This window comes from Castor canadensis, chromosome 3 (genome assembly GCF_047511655.1).
Source record: "Castor canadensis chromosome 3, mCasCan1.hap1v2, whole genome shotgun sequence".
NCBI lineage: Eukaryota > Metazoa > Chordata > Mammalia > Rodentia > Castoridae > Castor > Castor canadensis.
Window position 1 is genome coordinate 182,023,847 of NC_133388.1, and position 16,931 is coordinate 182,040,777.

The window sequence follows — 16,931 nt, forward strand, 5'->3', positions numbered from 1 at the left end:
CTGTCCATCTGTCCCTAATGGGGCTCAACTCTGTTTCCAGACATCCTCCCAGGTGACTGTGATGTGAAGCAGTGCTGATAGCTGCTGGTCTACACTTTAGCTGATTTCGGAGTTTGACACGGAGCCAGAGTGGGCGGCACTTGGAGATAAAGGGGCCATGGGGAACGTCAGCCCTGGCGTCTGGAGGGTAACGGCTGCTGTAATCACTGTAAGAATTTGTTGGCTTTCCCCAGAAGAGCGATTCTCATAATACTTAACAAAATGAAAATCCTGATTAATTCTGCAGGTTTATAGTTCCCTGGAGGCTGGAGGAAAACATCATTTGGCATCAGAAACAAACTTTATTCGCTTTTTTATCTTTCAGCGCAAGATCATTTTGCAAACCTTAGATACTGAGTTGCACATACTTTTCTGGAATTTCAATGTACCCTGTCTACAGAATGCAGAGAAACACAGTCACGGCCAAGTTCTCATGCTGTCCCTCTTGTTACATTTTTGGATTTTTTGATGGTCCTGGGGCTTGAACTTAGGATCTCACACCCAGGCCACATCCTCAGCCCTTTTTATTTTTTAGTTTGTTTTTCATATAGGGTCTGTGCTTTTGCTCATACTGGTCTTGGACTGGATCCTTCTGACTCAGCCTCCTGAGTAGCTGGGATTGCAGCCATGTACCACCATGCTTGGAAAATGTAGTTTTTGTCAGTCCAGAATTCCTTCCTTTGGAAAACTGCTTCTGCACTGTTACATGCAGTCCAGATGGCTGTCACTCACAGTGGTTAACCTCACCTCTGTCTAGAGGGACAGGATCCAGGGCTACTTAGTTACAGTAGCACAAACCCTGGTAATAGTGATTGGCTCAAGAGGTGAGCCTGGAGTCCCAAAAGGATCCATCAGCACCATTTTTGAGACACAGCTCTGGTAACCATATGCCTGGCACCAGGCCTCCAGACTGGCACCTGTGAGCTCTCCAGCAACCTTTTAAGCTCTTTGGAGCTGGGTGTCTGTCTCTTACAACAGAAAGTGCTTTGGCTGAGACAAGTTCCGTGTGGGCCTCACAAGAAGGTGGCTGTGTGGGGTATGCACTGGAGAGTTAGGCAGGCGTGGTCAAAGAGTTTGTGAGGCAGCTGTCCCTGGGATGTCCAGGTGTCCGTCTCAGGGTCATAGCAGTCAAAGGAGGCTGAGTCCTCGATGTTGCAGTCTGTGGTCAGCCTTCGCCCACCTGTCACATAGAGCTTGTCCCCCATCACTGTAGCCCCGTGGTGCATCCTTCGGTCTTTCATGTCCGCACATTTGACAAATTTGTTGGATCGAGGGTCATAGGCAAGAATCCTCCTTGTGTAACCTGAAACCAAATGACAAATGGGACACTGCTGGTCTCAGATGCAGTGCTGCAGTTCTGGATGTGTCTGCTCCGTGCTCACACTGAGGCTGGGACTCTGAACTAAAGTCTGGGGTGTGATGTACCCTGCCATATCCTGGCATGTGACTGAGCTGGGGTTGGTACCCACATCTGTCTCACTCTCTGACTCCTACATCCTTAAAGTCAAACTAAGGCAGCATATAAGCCATTTGTAGACTGGGAGTAGCCTCTCCCAGTAGCTTTCTCAGCCTCTTGGCATTATTGTCTCTCCTATGTCCACCCAAGAGCTATAATGACCCAAGGATAGAGCCTTTTTGGGGAACCCAACACTTTTCCCCACAAAAGCCCTACATGGTCGTAATTTAAGAGTCCCTATTTTACTGATAGACAGACTGAGGCACAGAAAGATGAGTAAGTTGCCAGAAAGTATACAACCAGCTAGTGGCAGAGTCAGGATTTGAACCCAGGTCTCTCTGACCCCCAAACCAGCTCTCCTAACCATGAATGTTATGCATTTGCAGAGAAATGATTCATTAGTAGTCAGCAATTATTAACAATAGTAGAGATTTCTTATTGATCATGAACCTGAGACAGTGCTAAGTGCTTTAGATCCACTAGTACATTGACTCTGAAAAATAGGCATCACTTTGCCTCTTATGTGTAGATGAAGACAGGGAGGAACTTCCGGATGAGGAAGGAGATTTATCAGGGTTTTCACTCTCCTGTGGGTGGATGGCTGGGAATTTTAAAAGACATTCCTGTTGAGCACCATCTGTCTATCAGGGACCCTATTTCTATGGGAAGTGCCGTTTGTATCCAGCCCAGCGCCACCCGGCCAGACTCACCTCCCACAATGACAATCCGCTCCCTCAGCACCACAGCAGGAGCACACACATTCTTGATCATCCTCGTCTCCATCTTGAACCACGTGTTTCTGGAAATGTGATAAACCTGAGGGAGAAACAGAATTTCGGCCTTGCATTTTTAATTAATTAATTAATTATTATTGCTCTGGAAGTACATTGTGACATTTACAGAAGTTCTTACAACATATCATAATTTAATTCACCCCTCCATCATTCTCCTTTATCACCCCTCTCCCCCATTCCTGGAATAGTGCCAACACAGCATTTTAAGGTTAAAATTAAAAAAACCCCCACAGAAATAGTAATTTAGAGAGTAAACCAGGAGGTTTTCTTTCTACTTCTTTCCAGTCTTTAAAATGTAGCTACATAGTGATCAATTAATGGATATTGTTAAGTGACAAAGTTATTAAAAGTTGGTGTTGATGCAATCCCATAAGATCAGTTTTCACAGAATGGACCGAGAGGTCTGCATTGTGGTATATATTTCGCTTACCTTGCTTGGAATATATATTTTTTTCTTTCAATGAGAAATGGAGCAACTTGGGTTGAAAACCAATGACTTTTCCAATCATTTTTATTTCCAGTTTATGTTTAAATTCCTAAATCTCCCAGAATACCCAAGAGGGTCATAGAGCCAAGAATAAATTTGGGGCTAAGTACAAAAGGCTTCTGAATGGTTTGTGCCCAAAAGATTTTAGAGTCCTAGAAAGAAAGGAAGCATGAAAAAAAGGAAGAAAGACCAAAGAGGAGAGGGAAGGCTCCCTTGCTGTGCTCTGACATAATGAATCAAATAGATTCCCTAGAACATGTTCTGTTAATAACCTTAATTTAAAATTCAAATATCAAATATAGGTTAGTTAATTACAGGCAAAGTTTCACACCATAGGTGTAGAATGGATTCCACATGAGAAAAGAAGAAATGAAAACATCTATTTACTGAGAAAAATGGTGCAATATTCTTCACTGGAAATTCTGTCCATATAAATATAATTGTTAATATTATCTAGGACTTTATTTTCATCATCTAATAAAAATTTGACCTTTCCAACCATCCTATGAAGTAGATACTATTAGATCCCTAATTTTTCAGATTAGATCATTGAAGCTCAGAAAGGTTGAGTGAGCTGCCCAAGATCATACAGCTAGAGTGAGTGGAAGAGCTGATTTGGTAGAGCTCAGAGACCATATCCTAGATGGCTCTGCTTGGGGACATGGAAGGTGGCCTTTTCTGATAGAGGCTTCTAGGATTGGGATTTCTTGAGGTCCCTGATGGCCCTTGGAGTCGGTGAAGCTTGGAAAAGGTAAGTGTTGGAGAAGGGTGATCACAGTGACTGTGAAACCTCAGAGTTGTACTGAAAATATGTAGGTGACACACTTTCTGCACAGTGGGATCCTTGGAAGGAAAGTAAGGGCTGGTTGTGTGTCACTGGGGTGGGTGATTGCCTCCTAGCCTTCTGCTCTTTCATCTTTGGGTATGGTTTCAAAAAGAGATCCAACATTTGCTCACAACCTCACAAAACCCCAGAGAGACTGCAACAAGGGTAACAAAGGATGGTCTTTGACCAGGGGAGGAAGAGGTACTTTATCATGGGAAAAGAATTGCCTAATGTCAAACAGACACAGAGGAGGAAGAAGGCGAGGAAGAAGGCGACACATCCAGGAACATGTATAGTGACTCTATTGCAGGAAGAGTTCTTAAAAGAATGCACACATGCAGGCAATCCATCTGTTTCAACTCTGACCCTATGCCTGAAAATCCAACCTGATCCACTGAGTAACTCCACCATTCATTTTCAACTATGTTCAGTAAGTACAATTTCTGCCTCAAAGCTAATGCTATTTAGGTAAGAAAAACACCCGACAGAATACTTTTACCCACTTCTGGCTTCCTGTGCACTGCAAGGATCTTGTTTGATGGCACTGTGTATTCCTTGATATGCTAGCTGAAAGCTTTCACAAACTGCAGTTTATTCGTAGGAAGTTGATGGCAATTTTGCAATGTGAAATCATCAGCATAATTGTTGATTCTATTTTGAAAAATAGAGAAGAGGCAGGGGCTCCAGCTTCACATAGAAGCACTTTGGCGCATCTGTTTTGTGGGTCAGAGTTGTGTCTCTCCCGGCTCAAGTCAATGAGTGGGATCGAAATGACTAAGAATCATTTTAGATGCTAAGGGAGAATATGGGCTGGAGAATGAAGGCAAGAAAAAAATCCGCACTGGCACTGAGTCCAAGATGTCATTACCCCTTGCCTGGATTTCTCCAAGAATCTCCCTCCCATCTCTCCTCCCTTGGTTGTCTCCAATTCCTTCTCCACAAATCATCCAGAGGGAACTCCTAAAAATGAAATTTGATGACCTCACTCACCCTAGGTGAGACTCTTTAATGATGTTTCTGTCTTTTATGTTCAGGCTACAATTTTTTTTTATTTGTGGTACTGGGACTTGAACTTAGTACCTCAAGCTCTACCACTTGGGCCACACTTCAGGTCCTTTTCACGTTATTTTTCAGACAGGATCTTGTGTTTTTGCCTGGGCCCAGCCTCGGACCAGGATCCTTCTACCTATGGCTTCCTGAGTAGCTGAGATTACAGGCATGAGCCACTGTACCTGCCTACAATTCCAATTTCTTGAAGGGACCTAGAAAGCCCTGCCAGACCAGCCTCATCTCCACAACCCATCTCTCAAGATTGTTCCAGAATTTTGATAGGAGAGGCTCAGAGGCAGCTGTCTGGATGGGGGATGTTGCTGGGGTGGCTTGAGAAGGGGCTGATGGAGAGCATGTGGGGACTAACACCTGCCCCCCTTCCTTCACACACAACCAGACTTCCTTGCCCAGTCTTGCTGTGCATAGTGACAACACTGCTGTGTTTTCCATTCCTCCAGGCCGTGGGCTGTGCCCCTTTGCTATTCAGAGCTTTTTTGCAAACTTCCCTTACTCAGGATCACTCCCCATCCCTCAGGAGATAACTGGCTTCTGCCTCAGCTGGCAGAGAGCTCTTCTCTCCCTCCACCCACCTGGTCAGGCCCTTATATTACATGCTACTCTTCACATTCATTCTGCCTGTCTCTCCTCTTTCATTTTTCATTCTCACTTGCTATCTCTCCTCTGCTTCTCTGCTCAAGTCAGCTTAAACCAAGCTCTCAGAGTTCCCTCCAAAGTCCCCTGAACTCTAAGGTACTCTCTAGTTGGTTTTAGGACACCATCTAGATGCTAGGCTCTTATAGCATCCCTCTTTTCAGCTTCTGAATTGCAATTGTCTTGTAAACTCCTTGAGGGTTAAGTGTAACTTGCTTTTCCCTCCTGTGTCTTCAAGGCCTTCACAGTGGTCAGCGCTCAATATAAAGCTTAAGAAATGATCAAAGCACATCTCTGGGAATCTTCTGCATTGTCTGTAAAGAGGAGATTATTATTCATGCAAAGAACACTAGAAACTTGCGTAAAGTTGGGAAACACTTAATATTCTGAAATTGGTCCTTATCATTCACATCCTCCAGAGAGCTTGTTAGTGAAATTAATTTCTTCTATTATTTAAAGCTGGCTGCACCTTAGAACCTCCCGGAGACTTTTGTAAACCACAAATGTCAGGATTCCACACAAAAAAATTTTTTATTTTAGCAGATCTGAGATCAGGTTCCATGGGATTTGGTAGAAGAGGGAGGAATCTTCTTTTAAGGCCTTACTGATTTGGGTAAGCTATCTGACATTCAATTTCTAGATATTTTTTTCCCCTCAAATGAGGATAAACGCTTTGTGGGTAAGTATTGTATTTGATACACTTTTGTATTAGTCTTTCACAAAAAGAATCAGAAGTTGAAATTTTTCTTTCTGAAAATAATACTTCTTTCCACTCTCCCTCCCTCTAGTCTGCAAAAGACAAATGTGCATATGTGTGTATGCGTGCATATGTGCCTGTGTGCATATACATATGGAAGTATGCATTTGCTTGTATATATGTGTACATGTTTGCAGGTACGCGTGTGCACACGTGTTTATGCACAAATGCATGTGTGCATATATGTGTATGTATGTGCATATGTTTGTGCCATTATGTATGTGCATGTGTCTGTGTGTGCATACATATGCATGCATGTGTGTGTGCATATTCTGCACTTACCATTACAGGAAGGACCAGCTATTTACCTGGATAAGGCGCACTGGGTTCTGCATAACGTCCTCTCCCCCAAAAAGGTAGAGCCTTTGGTCCTTCACAGCGACAGCGGGGTGGAGAACCCCCACTGGCATACTGGCCATACTCTCCCAGACATCACAGATGCTGTCATACCTCTCCATGGAGCCCAGGAGCTCCTGCCCTTCTCCAATGCCCCCGATGGAGAAGATGAAATTCTTGTGGGTGGTGCTTCTGTGAGAGTAGCGGGCTGCCAGCATGGGCTCCCCCAGCCTCCACTGGTTGAGTTTCAGGGAGAAGATGTAGACGCTGCGACTGATGAGATGCTTTCCCCCATTGACAGCCATGCCCCCGAACACGTAGACGCTGCGATGCAAGGTGACAGCTGAGGCCTTGTAGAGCCGGGCAGGGAGCTTGGCGAGGCTCTGCCATTGGCCGGTCTGTGCGCTGTAGAGCAGAACATCCCTGGTGGTCTGCTGGTTGTCCTTCCGTCCACCCAGAAGGAGGAGGAAGTCTTGGTATGCGCTCCTAGGAGGGACGTGCCACAGGGGTTTGCAGTCCAGGCCACTGGTGCCATGCAAAGAGAACACCTGTCTTTTGGCTGTCTCCAGGATGGCCTGGCATGCCAGTGAGGACTGCAGGAGGGTGTCATTGGCAATGAAGTGATGGAAGAAGGATGGATGGATGTACTGAAGCCGGACCTGCTGCAACAGTTCCTGCATGTGTTGCTTCCGGGCCTGGACATCATGCTTGACCCAAGCCATGAGGACCTCAAACACCTTTTCCTCCTCCCCGCAGAGCCCGTCATCTCCCAGGTAGTCTCTCAACTCCAAGGCGCAGAGCTCCTTCAGGTCAGCAGATGAGGCCACCTCTGGGAAGCAGGTCAGGGCGACCTCCCTGGCTTTCTTCTTGAGGGTCTCGCAGCTCAAGATTTCTGAGAGCCTGAGCATGGCCAGGCAGTTGCTGGGGGCCAGCTGGCTCTGCAGGTAGGAGGAGCAGGCCTCAAAAAGCCTGGGGTACTGCAGCATGGAGGCTGCCCCCATCAGGGGGAGGACGTTTGTGGCTGTGATGTGCGCCTCCCCTGTGTACACATACATGATGATCTGCTCCAGAGTGGGGGCATCAATGCCTTTCAGCTGCACTTTGGCCTCGATGCTCTCCCGGAAGTTGCTGCAGAACATGGCCCGGAAGTAGGGACTGCTGGAAGCCAGCACATTGCGGTGGCAGGGCACTTCCCAGGCACTGGTGCAGATGGTCACATCAGTCAGCATCCTGTTTTGCCTCAGGCCATTGAGCTGCCTCAACAAGTCAGAGGAGAAGTTGTGGTCTTTGAAGAGCAGCCCATCTGGTGAATCCTCATCCATCCTAAAGAAAGGGGAGGAAGCCCCAAGAGGGAGCAAAGGTCAAGTTTTTTTAGCGTCATGAACTGGAGGGCTTAGCTGTGGGGGCTCCAAGACTCAGCATCTCTTTCTGGTGGTGTGGTGAAGATTGGAAAGGGGAGCCACCCCCACCTAGACCTCAAAGCAGATATATCATTTTTTGGTTATGATTATTCCCAAAGGTAACAGGCGAGTAACATCTCCGGCTAACCCAAGGGGGGATAAATAAATAAACTAAGTTGTTGGAAGTTTCTAAAATGTTAGCCCCAAGCAAGGTAATAGTCCATGCATTTGACAAACAGAAGTATGTGTCTTTTCCCAAAATCTCAGTATATGTGTTGTTTAGTAAACTCATCTGAGCATCTCTTTCTAGGTGTTAGTCATTTCCTAAGGATGACATTCCGGGGGTGTGGCCTTCTGGCAACTAGACAGAAATGAAGAATGATAAAGAACCTTTATGAGCTCTATCTATCTATCTATCTATCTATGTGACCGCACAGTCTTTTGGGCTTTGTTTCAAAGATGGAATCAATAGAAAGCAGAGACCAAAAAGTGCCCTGGTTTATTGGTGACACTGGCTCCCTGTAGAATAATTAAGCATTAAGGATACTTACCTTGTTTTGCTGCAGTGACATCCACCGATGCCTGGTCTGTCTTGTCCCCCCAGAAAGTTTCCACCTCCAGCTCCGAGTGAACCATAAACCCTAGGCCCTCCCTTCAGCTGGCAAGTGATTTGTCCTGGGAGAGCTGTGGATTTGTTTATGCTGAAGGTACTTTCACAGTTTCTGGAGCTTTGTGCAGGGGCCGCTGGGCAGGGAGACAGTGTATACATTCCAGGGCTAAGAATAGCTGCATTATGTACTTTCCACTGTTATGACATGTGACTTTCCAGTTGCCTTTTGCAGCCACCAAGGGCCTGCAGGGCCAGCGCATGCCCACATGCCTTGTTTCCTTGGCGAGTGTTTACATCGGCATAAACAGACCAGGAGGAATGGCTTTTCTGAGCAAGATTTCACTGCCCATTTGGACCCATCCCGAGTCCCTTGTCCTAAGAGTGCTTGGGAACTCTAGATGTCTGTAAACAGGTGGCTGTGACTTGTGCCGACTCACTGAAGATCATTCTGGGCCATGGTAAAGTGGCAGGTGTTCACAAAGAAAGTCACAGCATGAGTCCCTAGGTGCTGTTCTGTGGGACTCTATTTCTACCACCTGGCTGCCAGGATTGTGAAAAACGCTCTGATTTCCTCCTACAGGCTCCAAGGTGACAGAATCTCTAACAAAACTTGCTTTTTAAAATATTTGTCAAGCACCCTGGAGTTTTCAGAAAGCCCTGGTCTCTGTTGGTCCTCCTGTCCCAGGGGGTTCTGACTTGAGGTGGTCATTTTCCTCCACATGCCTGCCCTTCCAGATACCTGCAGGCAGCTCTTCAGTCAGCTTCTCTTAGAATCCAGGCTTCCTTTTCTGTTTTCCTTTTCCATTTTCCTTCCTTGGGCAGGCTTGAGCTAGTGGAAAGGAAGCAAGGCATATTGCTCCAGGGAGAGAGAGAAAGGAGAGGAAAATGAAAGAGAAGGAGAAAGAATAAGAAGAAAGGAGAAGGATGAAGATGACAGGAAAAAAGAGAAGGAGGAAGAAGAGAAGGCAGGAAGGAGGAAAGAAGAGAGAGAGACTGAGAGAAAGAGAGAGAGAGAAAGAGAGGGAGAGGGAGGGAGGGAGAGAGAGAGAGAGAAGAAAGAGAGAGAGGATGATTGTGATGGGGTAGAAGCAATTTGAATTACACAAGTCAGGACATGTTGGGAAGATCTACAACCACAAGGAAGAGTCAAAGGGCAGTCCATGATTGTTCCAGCCATGAGTGTCAGGGAAGCCTTACTTTCTCTTCTTCTCAAGTCTTGCTCAGACTATTGCAACAGCCTCTTGTGCTGGGTTTCCCCCTTGCTCCTTGTCTCTGTCCCTGTAATACCTCTACCCTGTCACTACTGGAGTAGCCCCCCGTTGTGTCCTTCCATGGCTTCCCATGGCTAGAGGGCTTCCAGAACCATGTCTCCTCCCACTTACACATTTTTAATTCTAGCTCCATTAGACAACTTACAGATCCTTGTATGTGTCTGCTCCATGTTGGGGAGCTGGACTGGTCTGGCCTTTAGGGTACCCCAGAGCGGGGAGGAAGGAGTGTCTCTTACTCATAGTTGCAGATTAAAGAGTGAACCATGCCCCCAAAGAATTCAGATGGTGAAGGTCAGGGAAATACATCCAAAATATGTCGTCCCTGGGGACTGTTGGAGGGTGCCTACACTCCCAGCACTCTGGAGGCGGAGGCAGGAAGAGCCTGAGTTTGAGCTCAGCCTGGGCTACATAATGAGTTTGAACTACATATGGAGACCTTGTCTAAAAAAAAAAAAAAAAAGTTAATTCCAAAACATGTCATTGGGACCAGGCATCTGGAAGGATAATCAGGAGGAGAGGGCCTACACTAGGGTGGGTCAGAGACCCAGGAAGATACAAGCAAGGAGTAGGGAAAAGAGCTGTGTTCAGAGGTCAGGGCTGATGGCCCTTCTTGGACTTCTGAGCCATGCTGGTGACACAAGTGAGATGTCAAGTTCCTTAATGGGCCTTTACATGTGTTTTAGCCGTCCCTCCCCTTCCATCTTCACTGCTCCTCTTAGTCATCTTCCAAAAATTTAATATGTGCTTCAGTTTCTCAGAAAGACTTCCTTGGCCCTCGTGTATGATCACTTTGTCTCTCCACTATATGGTTCCAGGTCCTCTGTTACCCATCCTATGTGCCTGCCTCAGACCTCACTGCATCTGCTGCGCCTTGCTTGTTAGAGTGGAGGTCTCTGAACACAGGACCTAGACTTCCTTGTCTCTTTCTCCCCAGTGCCAGCACAGTGCCCGACACATCGAGTGGGTGAATGATTCATGACTTCTAATCTGAGTAGCAGCAGGATGGAGAGTGGGGGAAGAGAAGGAGCTCTGTCGGGTGGTCTTTACGCCCTGTCTGCTGTGCAAGAGAAGCAGGGCTGCCATGCACAGCTTGGTGTGCAGACTGCAATGCAAAGGGGGCCTTCGAGTGGCCCTGATGTCCCTCACCTTAATCTAATAAGGCACTGAAGCAGTAAGTCAAACAATTGCTTTGTATTATAGAGCAGAAGTTAAGTTTGGGCTAGGAATGGAAGTGAGGTTTTCAGGAGTGAGCATCAAAGGAAGTAATTTTCTCCTTGCTTTGAAATGCCTGTATTATTTCTCTTTCATCTAGCAAGCAAGCCAAAGGATGCTCAGAAGGTAGAGGAGCGGGATTCCTGGGAGTGAGTTAACAGGCATCTTGGGTTGTTCCTAAATCCCCCAGCTAGCACCTTCTAGAATCCAGACCGGTCAGGTATTTGGATGAGGCTTGGTCAATGTTAGTCAATGTCTGACCAACTTTAATAAATCTTTTGGTTTCTAACATTTAGAGAAAACAAGCCCCCTTCTGCTGCCCTGGCCTTACTAGGAGAATTCTGGTTCCTCATTAAATGTAGGAAAAGACACAGAGAGAGTCTGGATGTTTAGCTTGCAGCAAACACACAATATCCCCAGTACTGGGGGTTGAACTCAGGGCTTTGTGCTTGTAGGAAGTTGCTCTACCATGTTAGCCATGCCACCAGCCCTTTTTGTGTTGGTTATTTTTGAGATAGGATCTTGCTTTATACCCATGTTGGACCTGGACCACAATATTCTTGATCTCTGCCTCCTAAGTAGCTGGTTGGGATTGCAGACTTGAGCTACCACATCTGGCCTTGTCCTTTCTTTTGAACAAAGGTAGTGTCACAGTGAATCAAAGCCCAGGTTTTGAGGGAAGAAGGACTGGGAATAATCTTGGCATTTCCCCTGAGTATCCATGTGGTCTTGGGCAAGTTCCTTACATTTTTCCAACCTCTGTTTCTCCATCTGTTAAATGAAGGCTAACCATTCTTGTCACAGAAAAATAATGTATACAAAGCATCCAGCAAAGTGCCTGCCTGGTTAATAGTACATATTGCTCTAAAGATGACTTCATTAGACTCCAACTGGTCTTGGTGTCTGGGTTCCAATATCTGATCCGACCTACTATCGCCTTGAGCATTTGCTATGCAACTCAATGTCCACTGAGCCTTCAGGAGTCCTCGATTCTGGTCTGAGCTCTGTCATGAACTTTGAGCTTTGGACAAGTTACATAATCTTTCTGGCCTTATTTCTTCTCCTGGCTTAGAAAGTGTCAATCCTACCCGCTCCTATGGTTTGCTTCCCTAGCTGTCCTGTGCAAGCTGTGTTCCAGAGAGTGGACTGTGAGAGGCTGAGTCTCCTTAGAGCTTCGTCAGGCCTCTGGCCTGAAGCCAGGTGCAGAGCAGAAACACCAGTGAGCTGCCAACAGGGCCTTTTATTATTTTGCCCTTTTTAAGTAAATCCAGGAAGACTTCATTTTCCTCGTAGAGTTTGGATTGACTCAGGAGGCCTCTCTTTCTTTCCAGTCTGGGTGTGCAGGACCTGGATTCTTGTGGGAGAGGCAGGCTGGTTCAGGTCAGCAGTAGGCTTGACAAGTACAGCCAGGAAGTCACAAAATGTGTTTCACTACACACACCCAGGTTGTGCTCTTGCCTGCCCCTTCTGCAAGGAGTGACCTCACGCCAATTCAGGAACCTTGGCTTCAGTGGCTTCAGAGGAGCTATGTCTTAGACCGGACACCCTACACATGAAGGCCCTGTGGCAGGTTCTCTCAATAGAAGGCTGCTTCTTGCTGGAGTCAAAGCACCTCCTGTCTGACTGTTGGCAGGTAGAGGAGAAACACGAAGAGCAGACACAGGAGGTTTCAGTTAACTGGATCACTAAAAACTGTAGGAAGGAACTTCCCTCCATATGTGATTTAGAATTGTTCTCTACAGCCCACCATATGCACAGGTTCTGCACAGTGGAGTCAACCAACCACAAATCAAAATTATTAAAAAGTGACTGTATCTGTACTGAACAGTCCAGACTTTTTACCCCAAACAACGTAGTGCAGTAACTATTCACATAGAATTTGCATGGTATTAGGTGTCATAAGCAATCTGGAGATGATTTGAAGTATATGGTACGATGTGCAAAGGCCACATGCAAATACTCCACCACTGAACAGTGGGGGACCTGAGCATCCGTGCAGTTCTGCTATTCACAGAGGGTTCTGGAACCCATCCCCAGTGGATCCTGGGAATGACTGTGTATGTGAGAGCCTGTCTATCTGTGTCTGTATCTCTCCTGCTGGAGTGTTTTTTAACCAGCTTGATACAAGCTGAACAAGGACTTTGTACTCCAGACAATGGCCAAAAGGGGACCTGCTCCTTGATCTAGGGGTTGCTATGACAACTGTCTTCCAAGAACAAAGGCCTGACACTACTGTTACTGTCCTGGTAGCACAAATGACTGCATTCCCAACTCCTCCTCCATGTCCACCCTCACTGCTAAAAATTATCTTCATATTTTTACCCCTGGGGAGGGTGAGGGGGAAAGCAGGCTCATGGAGACATTGGGGCTGTTAGCAGACTGTTGGTATAACCCGGTTGTCTGGGTCCTTTCTTCCACAAACTGAAAGCTGACCTCATACATCATTTATGCCACAGACCAACTTTCTGGGCCCTCAGTCAAACTGGGGAGGGAGAAGGAATATAAGCAGTCATGCTTTCTTACTGTCCTGTTGCAGCACTGTGAAACAGAAAACTCACAGTTTTCTGACGCATTGCTTGGCCTCTCTGCTGCCCAATTCGGCTGCTCCCCGGTGGTAAGATAGGCACATTTAGGCACAGGCATTACCTCCTTCCCACCATTCAGGGCCGTGTTGGCACTGTGCAGCTGTGAGACAGAAGGCAAAAGGCCTATAGAGGGAGGTCTGACTGGGAGGGTGAATTTTATAACTTTATCAATAGAATTAGAAAGCCTGGGAGAAGTGAAAATTAAGCCAGATCTGATTAACTAAGGGTCATCCAACTATTTGTCAGTCTTCCATCCATCCATCCATCCATCCATCCATCCATCCATCCATCCATTATCCATCCATTATCCATCCACCTATCTACCCACTACTCATCAATCCACCCATCCATCCAACGAGATGCTAGGGAGGCTGACAAAGTCTGTCATCTTGGAGTTTACTGTCTGGTAGGGACAACAGAGAAATAATTAAGTGAAAGGAAGACTTCCCCTCCCCTCTCCTTTCTATCTTACCATCCTCCTAAGCCCCCATGAATTCTGGGTCCCCACAGAGAACTTCACACAGACATCCTTGAAAAGCTGTCACATCAGGCTGAATTTCAGCCATGCAATTCCATCTCTGTCTCCTATGTTGTTAGGTTGGTACTCGTCAAAGGCAGGATAAAGCTTGTTCCTCTGTCCTTTATCTGGAAAGGCCGAGAAATGCAGTGGAATTCTTGACAGAGGCTGTCACTGCTCTGCTTGCTTTTGCCCTTTTCAGACTATTTATGGTTTTATTAGTGGCTCTCTTAAATTTCTCTAAAACCATTTTTAACTTATGTTTTTCTAATGATCAAAAATAAGAGTAAAAAAAAGAAGCTTGAACACTTTTACTTCTTTCATGCCATTTTTGTTTTTTTGTGAAGATAATCTGAGGTTTAAAGCTCAGTCTATTATCCAATTATTTTATGCAGATATGACTTTTAAAATTACTTTGCTATTGCTTTTGGATCATATTTACAATAATTATACTTAACTCTGTATTTTACTGATACTTTTGTGGTACTAGGGTTCAAACTCAGGGTTTTGCACTTGTAAAGCAGGTGCTTTACCTCTTGGGCCACACTGCTAGTCCATTTTGCTCTAGTTATTTTGGAGATGGACACTTGTGAACTTGAACTGTGATTCCCCCAAGTAGCTAGGATTAAGGCATGAGCCACCCGTGCCCAGCTCTTTATCTTTTAATTGGAAAATATTGTTGAGATATGTCCAGGTTCATATTCTTTTAATAAATTTGGCCTGTAGAACATGGTTGTTGATTTGTACCCATTGGCTTTGACAGCCTGGAACATTTTTCTTCAATTATTTTTTTGAATGTTACTTCAATTGCAGTTTTGTTTCTCCATGAAAAAAACCTATATTTTTTAACTTGGCTGTCTCATCTAAGCCATTCTCTTTTAAAAAAACATTTACTTACTTGTCCTTTTCTTCTGCATTCTAGAACACCATTCCAAATTTAACCTTTACACTACAGGTTTATTTTTGCATAGGGGCTACTTTTTTCTCTTTGCTGTTTTGAATGCAGACTTGAAATTTTTTAACACATTTTTATCCCTCTGAAATAATCCCCTTGCTCATCTACCTCTTTTACTGATTTAGCTTAATCGCTGTGGATTTATGTCTGTTTCAAAGAAGGAATATCATTTTTCTTTCTGTTGGTGATAAAGGTTTTTGAAAAAAAATATCTTCTGGACACACTCTTGGGTCTTTATAGAGTGACTCTCTTTCCTTGTCCTGAGGTATTTTCCCTCTAGGCTGCTTTTTTTCTTTCTTTATTCTTCTTTCTATGAGAAGATCTATTTAGCCAGTGATGATGACGAGCACTCAATGGAGCATATTGTTGTCTTTGGAACCATTGCCTTCCCTTGGCTGTTTCTTGAATGTCCCCTTACATCTCTACTTGGAGGGGTGGCTGACTGTGCTTTCCACCTCCTTAGCTCCTTGCCCAGGGGGTCCAGTGGCACCCACATTGTTCAGGCCTGCAGAACTGAGGTGTGATTTTCTTCTATCTCCAATGAATGAAGAATTATACTCCCAATAGTCCTATAAATACCCTCAGGCTCCTCTTGCTTTTCTTCCATGCATTTCAAAAAGTAAACTTAGGCCAGCTCTATTCCACTGTCCAGGATGTCAAGGCTCCCTGGATGAACACAGCCCACTATCTTCTACATCTTGCCTGGCTGTTTGCTTGAGAGTTGAAGTCTCTAAAAAGATAGAAAGATTGTATGTGTGTGTATGTGTATACATGTGTATGTATGTGTGTATATGGGTGTGTGTGTGTGTGTGTGTGTGTGTGTGTGCTAATACTATACTTTGACTGCCTCCAAAGATACCTCCCACTTACAGAATAACTGCCCAGTTTTAAGATTGGCCTGTTCTCTGGGTCTCTGGGTGTGGAAAAAAGGAGCTCCCTGTTCACTGACTTTCAGAGAATTGAATCACCTGTCTTTCGTGGTGCCATGCTTGAACAGGTCGCTCAATATTTTTCTCAAGCCAACTGTATCTTCTTTGCCATTTTTCAAATGACTCTGGTTCTGACAATGGGTTGTTATCAATCCTACTTTTTTTGTGTATGGTGAGTGCTCATCACTCCTTATAAATATTTTTGATGGGAAATATGTGTTACTAGAAAGATATTCTTTTGGATTCGAATGCCAGCTTTATGCATTGTTCTTGAGGGTCAGTTCCCAGAGCCTAGCAGTTACTCAGGATAACCTTGGATAGATAAAGGCCTCCCTTGTCATCTCTTTATTTTCTCCTACATCTGAATAATCAAAAGGTAGAAAAAGAGTGGGCAAAGGCAAACATGGTTGATTTGGTAACCTCCATTCCTAGGAGAACTTGCCAAAGTCCCCAGGGCTTTGGATAAAGAAGTAGGGAGTATCTTCTTGTGTTTCCATACCAGTGGGCAGGCCAGTACAGGCCAGGGAGTTTCAGACGTGAGCTGGAGGTCGGGGAGTCGGCTATTTAAATTCTTCATAACACTCAGTGCATTCTCAGTGGCCAGAGGCTTTGCACAATATTGGTTGTAATAACAGCAATCAGGAATCTGTTATTTTACCTGAAGACGTACACATTACATCTGGAGACGTATTCATCTCCAGAATTTTCTTCAACACAAGTGGCTGAGAGGGAACTTTCTGTGTTTGTTGCTCCAAAAGTAGAGCATTATACCAAGGGGTGGGGGAAGGAGAGGAATGGATGACATGACTGAGCTTCCCAGTCAGTGGGCATTCCTTTAGACGTGATTGCCTAACAGTAATGAAGATGATCTTTTCTGAAATTTGGAGCATCACTGAATCATAGCAACTAGTTATTTCTTTCCAACATGAAATTTTTGAGCATGTACTGCCCATATTCTCTGTCCATGGAGTTTATTTTGAGAAACATACAAAGATCCCATCTTTGTCAGGCTAAACATTCATTCTTTTTCTACCTGAAAATCACTCAATTAAAGCA

At 45.1% G+C, this 16,931-nt stretch overlaps 1 protein-coding gene across 4 annotated transcripts; it reads right to left on the reverse strand.

The window, feature by feature from the left end:
• Window positions 1-321: 321 nt before the first annotated feature.
• On the reverse strand, window positions 322-8,569 carry Klhl38 (kelch like family member 38). Of its 4 annotated transcripts, XR_012446412.1 has the most exons (5): window positions 8,348-8,569; window positions 6,369-7,719; window positions 4,106-5,617; window positions 2,720-2,928; window positions 2,206-2,311 (listed from the first exon to the last, which is right to left on the reverse strand). XR_012446412.1 is itself a non-coding variant. In XM_020151408.2 (4 exons), the coding sequence occupies exons 1-4, from the start codon at window positions 8,563-8,565 to the stop codon at window positions 1,053-1,055; spliced, it is 1,965 nt and encodes a 654-aa protein (XP_020006997.2). In that variant the 5' UTR covers window positions 8,566-8,568; the 3' UTR covers window positions 322-1,052. The 4 variants fall into 4 exon arrangements, 2 of the variants coding, with proteins under 2 accessions (XP_020006997.2, XP_073925271.1); XM_020151408.2 differs by lacking the exons at window positions 2,720-2,928; window positions 4,106-5,617 and adding an exon at window positions 322-1,342 and having other exon boundaries at window positions 8,348-8,568; XR_012446413.1 differs by lacking the exon at window positions 2,720-2,928.
• Between the last annotated feature and the right edge of the window lie 8,362 nt (window positions 8,570-16,931).